The 15,587-nt window shown below is 42.4% G+C and overlaps 1 protein-coding gene across 1 annotated transcript; it reads right to left on the bottom strand.

Moving 5' to 3' along the window:
• Positions 1-9,904: 9,904 nt before the first annotated feature.
• LOC115197069 (uncharacterized) lies at positions 9,905-14,152 on the bottom strand. Its single transcript, XM_029758248.1, has 9 exons — positions 14,076-14,152; positions 13,731-13,827; positions 13,465-13,588; positions 13,152-13,309; positions 12,875-13,017; positions 12,381-12,561; positions 11,787-11,926; positions 10,947-11,109; positions 9,905-10,685 (listed from the first exon to the last, which is right to left on the bottom strand). Exons 1-9 carry the CDS (start codon positions 14,096-14,098, stop codon positions 10,620-10,622), a joined length of 1,095 nt encoding a protein of 364 aa, XP_029614108.1. The 5' UTR covers positions 14,099-14,152; the 3' UTR covers positions 9,905-10,619.
• Between the last annotated feature and the right edge of the window lie 1,435 nt (positions 14,153-15,587).

Raw genomic sequence — 15,587 nt, 5'->3', positions numbered from 1 at the left:
GCTATTTTCAGGTCTCTCCAGAGATGTTGGATCGGGTTCAAGTCCGGGCTCCGGCTGGGTCACTCAAGGACATTCAGAGACTTGTCCCAAAGCCACTCCTGCGTTGTCTTGGTTGAGGGCTTAGTGTCGTTGTCCTGTTGTAAGGTGAACTAACCTTCGCTCCAATCTGAGGTCCTGAGCACTCTGGAGAATGTTTTCATCAAGGATCTCTCTGTACTTTGCTCCGTTCATCTTTCCCTCGATCCTGACTAGTATCCCAGTCCCTGCCGCTGAAAAATATCCCCACAGCATGATGCTCCCACCACCATTCTTCACTGTAGGGATGGTGCCATGTTTTCTCCAGACGTGACGCTTGGCAAAGAGTTCAATCTTGGTTTCATCAGAGCAGAGCATTTTTTCTCATGGTCTGACAGTCCTTTAGGTGCCTTTTTTGGCTAACTCCAAGCAGGCTGTCATGTGCCTTTTACTGAGGAGTGGCTTAAATCTGGCCACTCTACAATAAAGGCCTGATTGGTGGAGTGCTGCAGAGATGGTTGTCCTTCTGGAAGGCTCTCCCATCTTCACAGAGGAACTCTGAAGCTCTGTCAGAGTGACCATCGGGTTCTTGGTCACCTACCTGACCAAGGACCTTCTCCACCATTTGCTCAGTTTCGCCGGGTGGCCAGGTCTAGGAAGAGTATGTGGTTCCAAATTTCTTCCATTTAAGAATGATGGAGGCCACTGTGTTTTTGGGGACCTACAATGCTGCAGAAACGTTTTGGTACCCTTCCCCAGATCTGTGCCTCGACACAATCCTGTCTCAGAGCTCTACGGACAATTCCTTCGACCTCATGGCTTAGTTTTTGCTCTGACATATACTGTCAACTGTGTGACTTTATATAGACAGGTGTGTGACTTTCCAAATCATGTCAGATCAACTGAATTTAACACAGGTGTACTCCAATCAAGTTGTAGAAACATCAAGGATGATCAATGGAAACAGGAAGTACAGTTGAAGTCAGAAGTTTACATACATTGAGGTTGTAGTCATTAAAACTTGTTTTTCAACCACTCCACAAATTTCTTGTTAACAAACTATAGTTTTGGCAAGTCGGTTAGGACATCTACTTTGTGCATGACATAAGTCGTTTTTCCAACAATTGTTTACAGACAGATTATTTCACTTACAATTCAGTGTATCACAATTCCAGTGGGTCAGAAGTTTACATACACTAAGTTGACTGTGCCTTTAAACAGCTCCAGAAAATTATGTCATGGCTTTAGAAGCTTCTGATAGGCTAATTGACATAATTTGAGTCAATTGGAGGTGTACCTGTGGACGTATTTCAAGACCTACCTTCAAACTCAGTGCCTCTTTGCTTGACATCATGGGAAAATCTAAAGAAATAAGCCAAGAAATTAACCAAAATTGTAGACCTCCACAAGTCTGGTTCATCCCTGGGAGCAATTTCCAAACGCCTGAAGGTACTACATTCATCTGTACAAACAATAGTACGCAAGTACACTGCTCAAAGAAATAAAGGGAACACTGAAACAACACAATGTAACTCCAAGTCAATTACACTTCTGTGAAATCCACTTAGGAAGCAACACTGATTGACAATACATTTCACATGCTGTTGTGCAAATGGAATAGACAACAGGTGGAAATTATAGGCAATTAGCAAGACACCCCCAATAAAGGAGTGGTTCTGCAGGTGGTGACCACAGACCACTTCTCGGTTCCTATGCTTCCTGGCTGATGTTTTGGTCACTTTTGAATGCTGGCGGTGCTTTCACTCTAGTGGTAGCATGAGACGGAGTCTACAACCCACACAAGTGGCTCAGGTAGTGCAGCTCATCCAGGATGGCACATCAATGCGAGCTGTGGCAAGAAGATTTGCTGTGTCTGTCAGCGTAGTGTCCAGAGCATGGAGGCGCTACCAGGAGACAGGCCAGTACATCAGGAGACGTGGAGGAGGCCGTAGGAGGGCAACAACCCAGCAGCAGGACCGCTACCTCCGCCTTTGTGCAAGGAGGAGCAGGAGGAGCACTGCCAGAGCCCTGCAAAATTACCTCCAGCAGGCCACAAATGTGCATGTGTCTGCTCAAATGGTCAAAAACAGACTCCATGAGGGTGGTATGAGGGCCCGACGTCCACAGGTGGGGGTTGTGCTTACAGCCCAACACCGTGCAGGACGTTTGGCATTTGCCAGAGAACAGCAAGATTGGCAAGTTCTCTTAACAGATGAAAGCAGGTTCACACTGAGCACATGTGACAGACATGACAGAGTCTGGAGATGCAGTGGAGAACGTTCTGCTGCCTGCAACATCCTCCAGCATGACCGGTTTGGCGGTGGGTCAGTCATGGTGTGGGGTGGCATTTCTTTGGGGGGCCGCACAGCCCTCCATGTGCTCGCCAGAGGTAGCCTGACTGCCATTAGGTACCGAGATGAGATCCTCAGACCCCTTGTGAGACCATATGCTGGTGCGGTTGGCCCTGGGTTCCTCCTAATGCAAGACAATGCTAGACCTCATGTGGCTGGAGTGTGTCAGCAGTTCCTGCAAGAGGAAGGCATTGATGCTATGGACTGGCCCACCCGTTCCCCAGACCTGAATCCAATTGAGCACATCTGGGACATCATGTCTCGCTCCATCCACCAAAGCCACGTTGCACCACAGACTGTCCAGGAGTTGGCGGATGCTTTAGTCCAGGTCTGGGAGGAGATCCCTCAGGAGACCATCCGCCACCTCATCAGGAGCATGCCCAGGCGTTGTAGGGAGGTCATACAGGCACGTGGAGGCCACACACACTACTGAGCCTCATTTTGACTTGTTTTAAGGACATTGCATCAAAGTTGGATCAGCCTGTAGTGTGGTTTTCCACTTTAATTTTGAGTGTGACTCCAAATCCAGACCTACATGGGTTGATAAATTGGATTTCCATTGATTATTTTTGTGTGATTTTGTTGTCAGCACATTCAACTATGTAAAGAAAAAAGTATTTAATAAGATTATTTCATTAATTCAGATCTAGGATGTGTTATTATAGTGTTCCCTTTATTTTTTTGAGCAGTGTATAAACACCATATGACCACGCAGCCATCATACCGCTCAGGTAGGAGACGCGTTCTGTCTCCTAGAGATGAACGTGCGAAAAGTGCAAATCAATCCCAAAACAACAGCAAAGGACCTTGTGAAGATGCTGGAGGAAACAAGTACAAAAGTATCTATATCCACAATAAAACGAGTCCTATATCGACATAACCTGAAAGGCTGCTCAGCAAGGAAGAAGCCACTGCTCTAAAACCGCCAAATAAAAGCCAGACTACGGTTTGCAACTGCACATGGGGACAAATATCGTAGTTTTTGGAGAAATGTCCTCTGGTCTGATGAAACAAAAATAGAACTGTTCGGCCATAATGACCATCATTATGTTTGGAGGAAAAAGGGGGAGGCTTGCAACCCGAAGAACACCATCCCAACCGTGAAGCATGGGGGTGAAGCATCCCAACCGTGAAGCATCCTGCTTTGCTGCAGGAGGGACTGGTGCACTTCACAAAATAGATGGCATCATGAGGATGGAAAATTATGTGGATATATTGAAGCAACATCTCAAGACATCAGTCAGGAAGTTAAAGCTTTGTCGCAAATGGGTCTTCCAAATGGACAATGACCCCAAGCATACTTCCAAAGTTGTGGAAAAATGGCTTAAGGACAGCAAAGTCAAGATATTGGAGTGGCCATCACAAAGCCCTGACATCAATCCTATAGAAAATGTGTAGGCATAACTGAAAAGGCGTGTGCGAGCAAGGAGGCCTACAAACCTGACTCAGTTACACCAGCTCTGTCAGGAGGAATGGGCCAAAATTCACGCAACTTATTGTGGGAAACTTGTGGAAGGCTACCTGAAACGTTTGACCCAAGTTAAACAATTTAAAGGCATTGCTACCAAATACTAATTGAGTGTATGTAAACTTATGACCCACTGGGAATGTGATGAAAGAAATAAAGCTGAAATAAATCATTCTCTCGACTATTATTCTGACATTTCACATTCTTAAAATAAAAGTGGTGGTCCTAACTGACCTAAGGCAGGGAATTTTTACTTTGATTAAATGTCAGGAATTGTGAAAAACTGAGTTTAAATGTATTTGGCTAAGGTGCATGCATGTAAACTTCTGACTTCAACTGTACCTGAGTTTAATTTTGAGTCTCATAGCAAATGGTCTGACTACCTATGTAAATAAGGTGCGCACTAGATATCTGTATTTGCTTTGTCATTATTGGGTATTGTGTGTATAGATTGATGTTTTTGTTTATCCAATTTAGAATAAGGCTGTAACGTAACAAAATGTGGAAAAAGTCAAGTGGTCTGAATACTTTCCGAATGCACTATAACATAAACAACAAGTAATTGTCTGTGTAAAACTGCCCTAGAGAAAGCTAGGGAGCTCCCAGTCATTAGAAACAGGTATTACAGGGGACAAAAACAAAGTAGGACTGATGCTGTTTGATGAGACTACTGTATCACATTGAAGACAGAAAAACAAGATCCCTTTCACTTGTGTCCACAGTGGAGTGGAATCTGATCTATGAAGAGGATTATCAAACCATCCTATCCCTCAACTGCAAAGCGAGGAGAATGTAACCTAATAGCTGCAGAAGCTGCTGCCTCATGGATCAGAAGTGGATCAAACGGTCCGCATAACCAACTTTTCACAGCTCCGACATTGGCCCCGCCTGCTGCATCCCAGGGAGCAAATTGAAATGCAGCTGGTGAGGATCAGTGTTGGAAAAAGTACCCAATTGTCATACTTGAGTAAAAGTAAAGATACCTTAATAGAAAATGACTTAAATGTATAAATAATTTCAAATTCCTTATATTAAGCAAGGCAGACGGCACCCTTTTCTTGTTTTTTTTAATTTACAGATAGCCAGGGGCTATCTTCAGCACAGACATAATTTACAAATTAAGCATTTGTGCTTAGTGAGTCCACCAGATCAGAGGCAGTAGTGATGACCAGGGATGTTCTCTTGATAAGTGTGTGAATTGAACCATTTTCCTGTCCTGCTAAGCATTCAAAATGTAACAAGTACTTTTGGGTGTCAGGGAAAATGTATGGAGCAAAAAGTACAATATTTGCATTAGGAATGTGGTGAAGAAAAGTTGACGAAAAAGATAAATAGTAAAGTACATCAAAAAACGACTTAAGTATTTTTACACCACTTGTGAGGAGCGAAGCATGAAGCAGGGAGGGTAACTGTGATAGTATGAAAAGTGAGAAGGAGAGCAGGCTCTCAAGTGCCAAGTTGCTCCGACAAAGGGCCTGTCTTTTGAAGAATATGAGTGCAAGTTTTGTAAACAGCTTATATGTTAAGTTACAAAGGCAGGTGGAAAGAAATTGAACACATTGCTTGTGGAAGCCATTGAAGACCCATCTTAGACAGGCTCGATCTGTCAACCCATAGATTATCTATCCAGCCTACAGGGAGCAACATAATTCACAGAGGCCCAGACACAGGATCTATGCAGGGTACATAGTTACTACACTCTAGTGGTGAAATTCTGAAAAAAGACACAAAACAAGATATCTTACAGGGGTGCTGATGACTAAAAGAGCATAAACTTTGATAAAGAAATAAAAGATGCACTCTTCATCACAACATGGTTGATTTATTTTTACGATTATAGAGAGTAGATTGCACCTTTTCTTTAAGTCTAAATATTAAGAAAAACAAATGAACAAAAGTTCACCGAAAATGTTTATTTATTTACATGCGAGTGGTAATATCGTTACAACAATACATAGACAAGACAACAGATATATCTAGAAGACAAAACAGAGCAACATTAGAGTCATGAGATATTTACTAGGGATGTGCAGCTCCCTAGTAAATTCGAGAGCCCATGTATCTAGATACGCATCTAGATACATGGGCTCTGATATGATACAGGAACGATATGTTTTGGTCATAAATGATTCGGATTGATTAGCAGTGGTTCCCAAATGTTTTAAAGTCCCGTACCCCTTCAAACATTCAACCTCCAGCTGCGTACCCCCTCTAGCACCAGGGTCAGCGCACTCTCAAATGTTGTTTTTTGCCATCATGGTAAGCCTGCCACACACACACTATACGATACATTTATTAAACATAAGAATGAGTGAGTTTTTGTCACAACGCGGCTCGTGGGAAGTGACAAAGAGCTCTTAAGAGCCAGGGCACAAATAATATAATAATCAACAATTTTGCTCTTTATTTAGCCATCTGACATATAAAACTTTATTTGCTCATCGAAAATTGAGAATAACCCACCACAGGTTAATGAGAAGGGTATGCTTGAAAGGATGCACATAACTCTGCAATGTTGGGTTGTATTGGAGAGTCTCAGTCGGTTAGGAGTACTCCGGTTAGGAGCACTCCCTTTAAGAGTGTGCTCCTAATCTCAGCTCGTTACCTGTATAAAAGACACCTGGGAGACAGAAATCTTTCTGATTGAGAGGGGGTCAAATACTTATTTCCCTCATTAAAATGCTAATCATTTTATAACATTTTTGACATGCATTTTCTGGATTTTATTGTTGTTATTCTGTCTCTCACCGTTCAAATAAACCTACTATTAAAATTATAGACTGATCATTTCTTTGTAAGTGGGCAAACGTACAAAATCAGCATGGAATCAAATACTTTTCCCCCCCACTGTAGAATGTTGAGGCGATGTCCTGGGCATGGGCAACTGCATGTCTTGTGGGCCCTGGGGTCATCCTTAGGACATTTTGTGCTGCCATCCTGCCCTGGTTGTTAAATGGAGACTAGGACCATATTATTTTGCTGTTCTTTGACAAAAATGTCTCTTTCAGCTTGGCGGATTTCTTCATCTGAAGATGGTGCATCATGTTTTGGGTTGCATTCTTCCCCATCTTCTTCAGATAACACCTCTTCTAAATCATTGTTCTCTTGCTCATCCTGGACATCTGAAGACAAAAAATCAGATCTACGACCTGTTGGGCACTGAAACGCACACTCATGGCTTCAGCAAAGAGAGAAATATAATCTGCAGCACCTTTACAGCCTCTGACTGCATTCCCCATTAGTAAACAACGCTTTCAAGAAATGTTTATTTTGTCCGAAATCGTTTTTATTTTGTCTGTGAACTTGAGTCATGTGTGGGGTCATGGAGGGGAGATGATGCACATGCACAAGAAAGTTTAAATTTTGTCTGAGTTCAATAAGTGTAACAAATAATCTCAATTTCTCATTGTGTGTGTGTGTGTGTGTAAATGATTTTATAACTGCCGGGTCAAAAATGACCCTAAGACAATCTTTGTACCCTGGTGGTGAACAGCTTTCACGGAAATATGAACAAAGGCGATGTTTCACTTTTTCTAATGTTGTGGTCACTAGGAAAAGTCAAGTTGAAAAAATATAATTTAGGGGGTTCTCTGCTGGTGAACATAGTGGCGAGTCATTTTGACCCTTAAGACAACACAAGGGTTACCCATAGCCTCAATTGTGTCCCGCACATTGAATATAGTTGCGGATAGTCCCGGTAATCCTAGATTCAGATCATTCAGGCGAGAAAAAACATCACCCAGATAGGCCAGTCGTGTGTAAAACTCGTCATCATGCAAGCGGTCAGACAAGGGAAAATTATGGTCCATAAAGAAAACTTTAAGCTCGTCTCTCAATTTTTTAAAATGTGTCAATACTTTGCCCCTTGATAACCAGCGCACTTCTTCTGTATGTTGTAAAAGCGTTACATGGTCGCTGCCCATATCATTGCATAGTGCAGAAAACACACGAGTTCAGGGGCCTTGCTTTAACAAAGTTAACCATTTTCACTGTAGTGTCTAAAACTTCTTTCAAGCTGTCAGGCATTCCTTTGGCAGCAAGAGCCTCTCGATGGATGCTGCAGTGTACCCAAGTGTAGTCGGGAGCAACTGCTTGCACACACGTTACCATTCCACTATGTCTCCCTGTCATGGCTTTTGCGCCATCAGTACAGATACCAACACATCTTGACCACCAAAGTCCATTTGATGTCACAAAGCTGTCCAGTACTTAAAAAATATCCTCTCCTGTTGTCCTGGTTTCCAGAAGAGGATGTCTTCCTTAATTGACCCCCCATAAACATAGTGAACATATACCAGGAGCTGTGCCAGGCCCGCCACGTCTGTCGACTCGTCCAGCATAGAATTCACTGGCTAGTAGGCAAAGCAGAAATTGTTTCAAAACATCTCCTGCCATGTCACTGATGCATCGCGAAACAGTGTTTGATGAAGGCATTATCTGTATAGTTTTTTTTTTAACCTTTTCCCCCAGCATTGTCCCAGCCATATCCGCGGCAGCAGGAAGAATGAAGTCCTCCACAATAGTATGGGACTTGCCTGTCCTAGTCACTCGGTAGCTCACCACATGAGACACTTCTAGCCCCTTCTTATTAGTGGTATCTGTTGCTTTTATACATGTCTTACTACTCGAAAGATGTCTTAATTCTCGCTCAAAAAACTCCCGTGGCCGATTTTTCAAATTGGCATGTTTTGTTTCTAAATGTCAACAGTGAAGGTTTCATAGAGTAGTGAGATAGTACTTTTGCACACATAACACACTGTGGTTCAGGAAAGGCACTACTCCAAATATAAGTGAACCCCAAATCAATGTAGTTCTCATATTTGCGGCTCTTCGATGGTCCAACGTCCCTGTCTGTTGTTCGGTGCTTTCCCGGGTAAGGGGGCAGTAGCTCTTCGGCTGCATCAGATTCACAACTGTCAGTGTCCATGCTAGCTAGGCTAACAACAAATGTAGAATTACTGATTCTAGCATTGGATGTGCTCGTGGAAGCAGAACAACCTGTGTCATCGACAGGTACAGGTGTAGTACTGCTGGTAGTAGCAGTACTAGTAGCAGTACTACCAGTAGAGCTGACATGTGTCTATGGACGCGGGCCTTACTACTTTAACCATTTATCAATATTCGAGCAAACGGAATGAGCAGCAGCTACGTTAAGCTACATACGGCCCGTTAGTGGAATTCCCGCGAGAGAGTAACGGTTAATGTGATTGGATGTTAATTATTTGACTAGGCTATCTGTATTTGACATTGTGTATTGTTATTTCGCTGAATACTAGACGGTTTAATTTTATTTTTGGCAGTGAAACGAGGCTACTCGGGTGAGAAAAACCTCACCCAAATGTATAGCCCCGTTGGAAAATACAAATTGACTGTGAAGAATTTAATTTGTAATGTATGTATGTATATATATTTTTTAAAATGTGAATCACATTTTTATTTGGCGAACCCCATGGCTTTGTGCTTACCCCAGTTTGGGAATACCTGGATTAGGGAAATTAATTGATGGGATTCAGTTCTATACAGTATCTATTTCTTGTTGTATAAACACATGAAATTTTCCATTTTAAAGTCATATCTGATGATGATTGGAGTGCAGGAGCTGGGCCTCTGAGCTGAGATGACTTCTATAAACTGAGAGGCCCTCTGTTAGTGTCTGTGTGTCAATGGTATAGGCACATGAGCTGAGCCATAGGGCAGACATCTACCAACCCACTATAATCAGATTAGGGGTGAGGGAAATGTATGTTTTGTCCCCCCCCCCCACTTAACAAAAAATTAAAAATTAAATCTGCAATCACCATTACCCACTCATTAACTTGTCATTTCGCCAGATAAAACATGTTGAGCTTGTACTATGTCAATAATTATCTTTACAAATTAGCATGGCATTTAATATAATGGCAATTATTATATCATGCAGCGTTGGATTTTACCCTTCTCAAAAGCAAATGGTTTAGACCATTTTGAATGTTCTGGAGCGCTTATCCTGCGCTGACCAATGAATGTGACCATGCGCATCCTTTATGAAATGACCCTGTTCATGTATAAATGACCAAATACACTGATTGGGTAGTTTTTCTTTAAACAAACTATTTATTATGGGGACCTGAACAATCTAAATAAAATCGGAACGATTGAAAACCCCAAATCAGCAGGTCGATGCGAGTTGTGTCCAATCCGGTAGACTACGCAACCCCAGTAAAAATAAATAAATTCTACAGCGCATTTGGTAACAATGACCCAGCAAATTACAATGGTTGTCACTCAACTAATAGACCCTATGATATGACATTGAGAAAGCCATTTTCAAAGCCTCTGAACGCTGAAGGTGCCGCGCTGATGTATGAACAGCCTATTAAGAACATGGATAGGCCTACTTCTAGTCGGCGCAAGCAGCTGTGTCTACCTGCACTGTGTTCACAGTTGTTATCTGACAGTCATATGCAGTTACACGCATAAAAGTTCAATAGCCTACTGAACTGAAGGAGAGGACGCATCAACTCAGTCACAACACATAAGAGGTATTTCTGGAATAAAACAATGAGCGAAAAACATTAGTGAACTGGCGATTAATGTTTGAAATCGGTTTTCTGACCGATGCATGCTAAATTTGGATTGGTTTGGGGTCCTGCAGAACCATGCACTAGTATCTTAAACATTTGAACCAGGATCAATGCATATTGAATTGTTACATTCCTAACATTTACATATTAGAAGTAAGGGTGCCCTTTGGTGACCATGGGGAGAGACAGCCACTTCCTCTGTGTCAACTAGAGAGAGGATGGTCAGATGTACGGACTGGAGGAGAGGAACTCCAGCCACTCTGTCAGAGAGGGAGTCTTCTGGGGAGGCTGCAAATTCAAACATACATGTCTCACATTGTAACGGAACAGAATGTACAAATCAACATCACTTACATGGTTGTTCGTAGCTGTGGATTAAAAAATAAATTTAAAAAAGAAGACCCCAGAGGGTAAATTTTTTTCAAGAACTAAATAATTCATGTTTAAGGGTAGATAATAACTTGAAGAACAAGGGCAGTGCTCTATCTTTTCTAAAAAAAAGTTTTTCCTAATACATCAATAAACAGGTAATGGCGATGAATGTTTTACCTGTAGGACAGCGTTGTCGACCAGTTCTCCGTCCCTGCGTACAGAGATGAGTGTAGCTGTGCCTCTGGAAGGGTAGCCCTCCTCCACCCCCAGGTTGCACACCCTAGAGCCAGTCTTCAGGAACACTAGCAGTCTCTGGCCTGGACGCCAGTCTATAGCAAACCTACACACAGGAGAAATTGTCACCATGTCAAAAACAGGTGTTTAAGAACGCAAGCAGATTGGATGTTAGAAAACTTCATGTGCCATTGTGCTTGAAATATGAAAATGGTCCAGATATGAATAACCTCTCACACAGTGTAATTCTTGCTTAGAAGTGTTGGAGTATAAGCAACGTTATGAACATAAACAGTGTTCTCGTGTGATTGAGAATGCATGGGAAAGGAACTCAATATTTGCTGACAACTTCTACTCACCTTCAGTAGAACTGAGTAGTTCAGAAGTAATATTGTGAAGATATTCTACCAGGGATCATTAAAAACATCGTCTTTGATGGGTTCGCAGCTGAGCTAGTTACGTTGAGTGCTACTCCGCATGTTTTCGTTTGCAGAAATCTCTGTTGATCTGTGTGTGGATCTGATCGACTGTATACAACTGTTTTACATTCGTTTTTGTAAGTGTGTGTGTGTGTGTGTCTCAATGATCCCTCTCCAAAAGAGAGGCAGTGGGATATAGTCAGACGGCTGTTTTTAATGCTTCAGATCATCTGGTAAAGCAATTCAAACAGTTAAAGGATTCAGTCTCAGAAAGAAACATCATTCCACTTCATCATTGAAGATCAAGGGTCTCACTTCTATCATAACTGAGTGATCTTTGTAGGCACTGTGTGTGTGTGTATACCTGGAGTGCAGGGCCTGGATCTCAGCCAGCATCTCTCCCTGGCTGATGTAGCACTGCATTATCTCCAGCAGGGCAGCACTGAGGTGAGAAAGGCGACCCTTCATGGACTCCTCTAACAGCCCTGTAGTACCCTGATACACCTTGAGAGAGGGACGGGGGACAAAGTGGGGGTTGTGACTAATGGCGTCAAAATGTTGTTCTTTTCTCAATAGATGCCAAAACCGGAGAAATATTGTATAGATATCTTACTTGGCTAAATCTAACAATGATTCCCATCTAGGAGACAGGGCCAGGAAAGTGGCTCAGAGGGAGCTAAAGAGAAAGTTTGTAGGAACTAGGATGGAACCGGACCAGGGGAAGGAGCTATGGAAAAGAGGTGTAGGGACCGGAAACTGAACTAGGAGTGTATTCATTAGTCACTCACTGTAGCAAAACGTTTTACAACGAAAACCGATTACTCTAAGCGGAAAACTTTTTGCAACAAAAACGAGAGTTTCTATTGGACAAATTCAGGAAGGTCCCTCCACATTTTGTTTGCTAGCGTTTGGTTCATAGTGAATACCACCCAGGTGGGAAGTCAGCTGTGTCGTTTACCTGAAGGTGGAAGTGGTCATCAGGGCTCCAAGTGACAGTCAGTCTGAGAGGCTCCAGCTGGCCAGAGAAGGAGGAGGATCCACAAGAGCGGGGCCTCAGTTCCACACACAGCTCCGAGGACCCCACCGACAACAGCCTACACTGCATCACCCCTTGTGTCTCCTCCACATAGCCCTGCAGGCTGGGGAAGGGAGACAACAGGGGACAGAGGTGAGTATGGACTGGAGCAGGACAGTCAGGTGCCCACACTCATTTGGAATTACCAAGGGGCTAGGTTAGGGGTTCTGGGTTGATTTTAGACTGGGCAAATTTTCATCTCTCACATTCATTATGAAATGGTAAATTGAATGAGAGTTCTAATACCTGAGTGAACAACATGGAAGTGTGGAAGCTCAAGACTCAAGTCAGGGAAAATTAGTGGAGGTGGTAGAGTAGAAATAGGACACGTTTCTGCAAGGATGTATGATTGGTGGATAGAGCTGCTTGTCACTCACACGTCTCTCAGGTGCTGCCAGTCAGCCGAGCGGTCCAGTGTGGCATCTGTCTCCGCCCTCAGCTGGGCCAGCTGCCCCTCACACACACGCAAGGCATTGTGGGCCGTCTTGAGGGACTCCCCCATCTGCAGGCTGAGATCTTTCTATGGGAGAGATGTGGAAAGACATTACACATCCAAAATATGGCACAGGACTAATACAAAGTAACCATAGTCACCATACAGACTAAAGTGTGTGTGTGTCCGTGAGTGTGCATCATGAGTGTGTGTGTGTATACCTTCTTCTCTAGTGCTATGACCAGGTTTGTCAGTCTGTCCCGTTTGTGGTGCAGTTTGTCCATCCTGTCCTGTAAGGTGCTAATAAGTGTCTCCACCTCCTGGACTCCCTCTTTATATTCACTCTTCAGGACCTTCCAGCGCCTGTGAGCCTCGTTGCCTGAACACAGCAGACCAGTCATTTACAAAAGTACTACACTGGGGTAGACCTGACCCCTCCGAATACTATTACATGGTACTCAGAGGCCATGGAAGTAAGGATATCTTGAGTGGCATGATTGCTGATTGTGTGTTGGGTGTGTCTCTGTGTGTTACCGGGGTTTGGGGAGCAGGGTTCATTAAACAGCTGGTCAGTTGACTCCAGTCTCTCCAGAAGCTGCATCATGTCATCCAGCACAAACAACTGTCTGCACAAAATCTTCTGTTTGCTACGACTCTCCTGAACAACAACACAGATAATACTTATAAAACGTAATTAATGCAATGCATATATTTTCTTTGACCATCTCCAACATTTTGACGAGTTGTTTGGCCAAGCATTTCAAAGTGTCTAAAGTAGGTGAGGTTGTTAACCTACTCACGGTTAGGTAGGGCACCATCAACTCTGCTTCCCCACCCTCCTGATGCTCTGCCCCATCGTACAATTCCAAATGTAGATGGTCGCATCTTTCAAGCAACCTGGAAACGATGGTTCAGAGTCAAACTCCGAATTGTTATCTAACTAGCAGCTAGCTAGCTTGCTTGTCTAGCCACTCACCACATCATCTTGACAGTTATTTTTAGGGATTTATAATTAACTAACGTTAGGCTATTATAGGAAGCCTTACTTCGATTCATAATTTAACGAAAGGCACGATATTATGGAATAGGGTTGAAATACATTGCATAAGAGTATTCCATTTGATAAAAATGCTTAGGCGACTTACGCTTGAACAGCCTCAGTAGCCATTTTGGTTTTCAAAATTGAGCGGCCGCCGTACAACGTGGAATGTGATTGGATAGATTATTGTCCAATTAGATTGAAAGTGCGTGATGGAAAAGGGAGCGGCTTCTCTCATAGCCATAAAAGGCAACATTTATAAGGAAACCTATGTAAAAGCCTAGAAATGGTCTGCTTTTTCCAAATGTATTTATTAGCAGCACAGGCTCCTGACTACCGAACTCAACAGTACTTTAGACATAAATACACACCACAGTATTGCTCTTAAACAGGTATAATTAGTGATTTTTCAATCAGGAAACTACCAAGCTAGCACATTTGGTTCCTTGCAAGTTGTGGGAATGTAAGTTTTTGGTTTCACATTGGTTCTGGGAACAAAGTCATACGTTTCCTGACCGGTAAAATTGAAAGGTTTTACATGTTATGAGAATGGAAGTGAAACATTTAGCTTGTTCTGAGAACGTTCATTTTTTAGGTTGCAGTCGGGTTCTGACAATGTTTTACATGGTTCCCTGAAGGTTTTCCTGGGAGGTTTTCTTAACGTTCTGAGAGTGGAAATGATAGGTTATTTGGAGGTTTTAGAATAATTTCCTTAACTTTCATGGAAAGTGTTAAAACTTTTTAATAACACTGCTAGCTTAGTTTGGGTTAACTGTTTTGAACTCCAAGCACAGATAGGACACATGGAAATTATTTTGCTTAGGCATTAATCATGCAAAAAAAAATATTTTCAGTGACGCTCAAACCTATGATCTTCTGTTCTCTATCCATGGAATTAGTCCACAGCGTCACCAGGATGGAGCCAGCAAGCTATGTGTATTATAACAGACACCATTTCAAAGGAAACAATCATTCATTAAGATCAGGTATCACCAATTAGTGTGCTCGGCCAACACACGTAAACACACTTAATAAGACAGAGGATCGAGAGAGTTTTGTTGGAGCTGAGAACGGAATGTATATGTTTTTAAATTACATTCTTAGAACGTCATTTGAACTTTATTAATCTTTTCTTGTGGTTTTTATGGAAAGTGTTCTTAATGTTCTGAGAATATTCATTTCAAATAGAACCATGAGGAAAAAGTTGAAATTCCCACTTAAGAAACATATGGTTCTCAGAATGTTATGTGCTAGCCGGGTATCTTGTGCCCAGAAAGTTGTGGGAAGGCTATATGCAAAATAACCATAGAACAACCATGCTGTCACCAAGCTCTAGGAAACGTATGGTTCTCAAAACGTTATGTGCGACCTGGGTATTTTTTAATAAGAGGGGGTACTGCTAAATTCATAGACTGTAAAAAAAAATATATATAATTATAGGACCTTGACCTAGCCAAGTGTGTACCCATGATACAATTATTCTATGTGTCAGAGGAAACATTTCCTCAGAAACTAAAGAATTTTTGTAAACTCCTGCTGAGAGCGTCTCCAGATATAGGCTTAAATATTTGTTAATACCAGTGTTTAAGGTTGCTTTTAAGAAATTCCAAGAAAGTTC

This window comes from Salmo trutta, chromosome 1 (assembly GCF_901001165.1).
Source record: "Salmo trutta chromosome 1, fSalTru1.1, whole genome shotgun sequence".
Taxonomy (NCBI): domain Eukaryota; kingdom Metazoa; phylum Chordata; class Actinopteri; order Salmoniformes; family Salmonidae; genus Salmo; species Salmo trutta.
This window is presented reverse-complemented; position numbering and strand designations above follow the sequence as displayed.

What these genes read in the sequence shown, in the direction of transcription:
- LOC115197069 (XM_029758248.1), bottom strand. Translation starts at nt 14,098, where the DNA reads ATGGCTACTGAGGCTGTTCAAGC. An exon ending in ATCCAGGCCCTGCACTCCAG is followed by an intron (nt 11,110 to 11,786) that starts GTATACACACAC and finishes TCCTGTGTGTAG; the next exon opens with GTTTGCTATAGACTGGCGTC. An exon ending in TCGACAACGCTGTCCTACAG is followed by an intron (nt 10,686 to 10,946) that starts GTAAAACATTCA and finishes TTGAATTTGCAG; the next exon opens with CCTCCCCAGAAGACTCCCTC.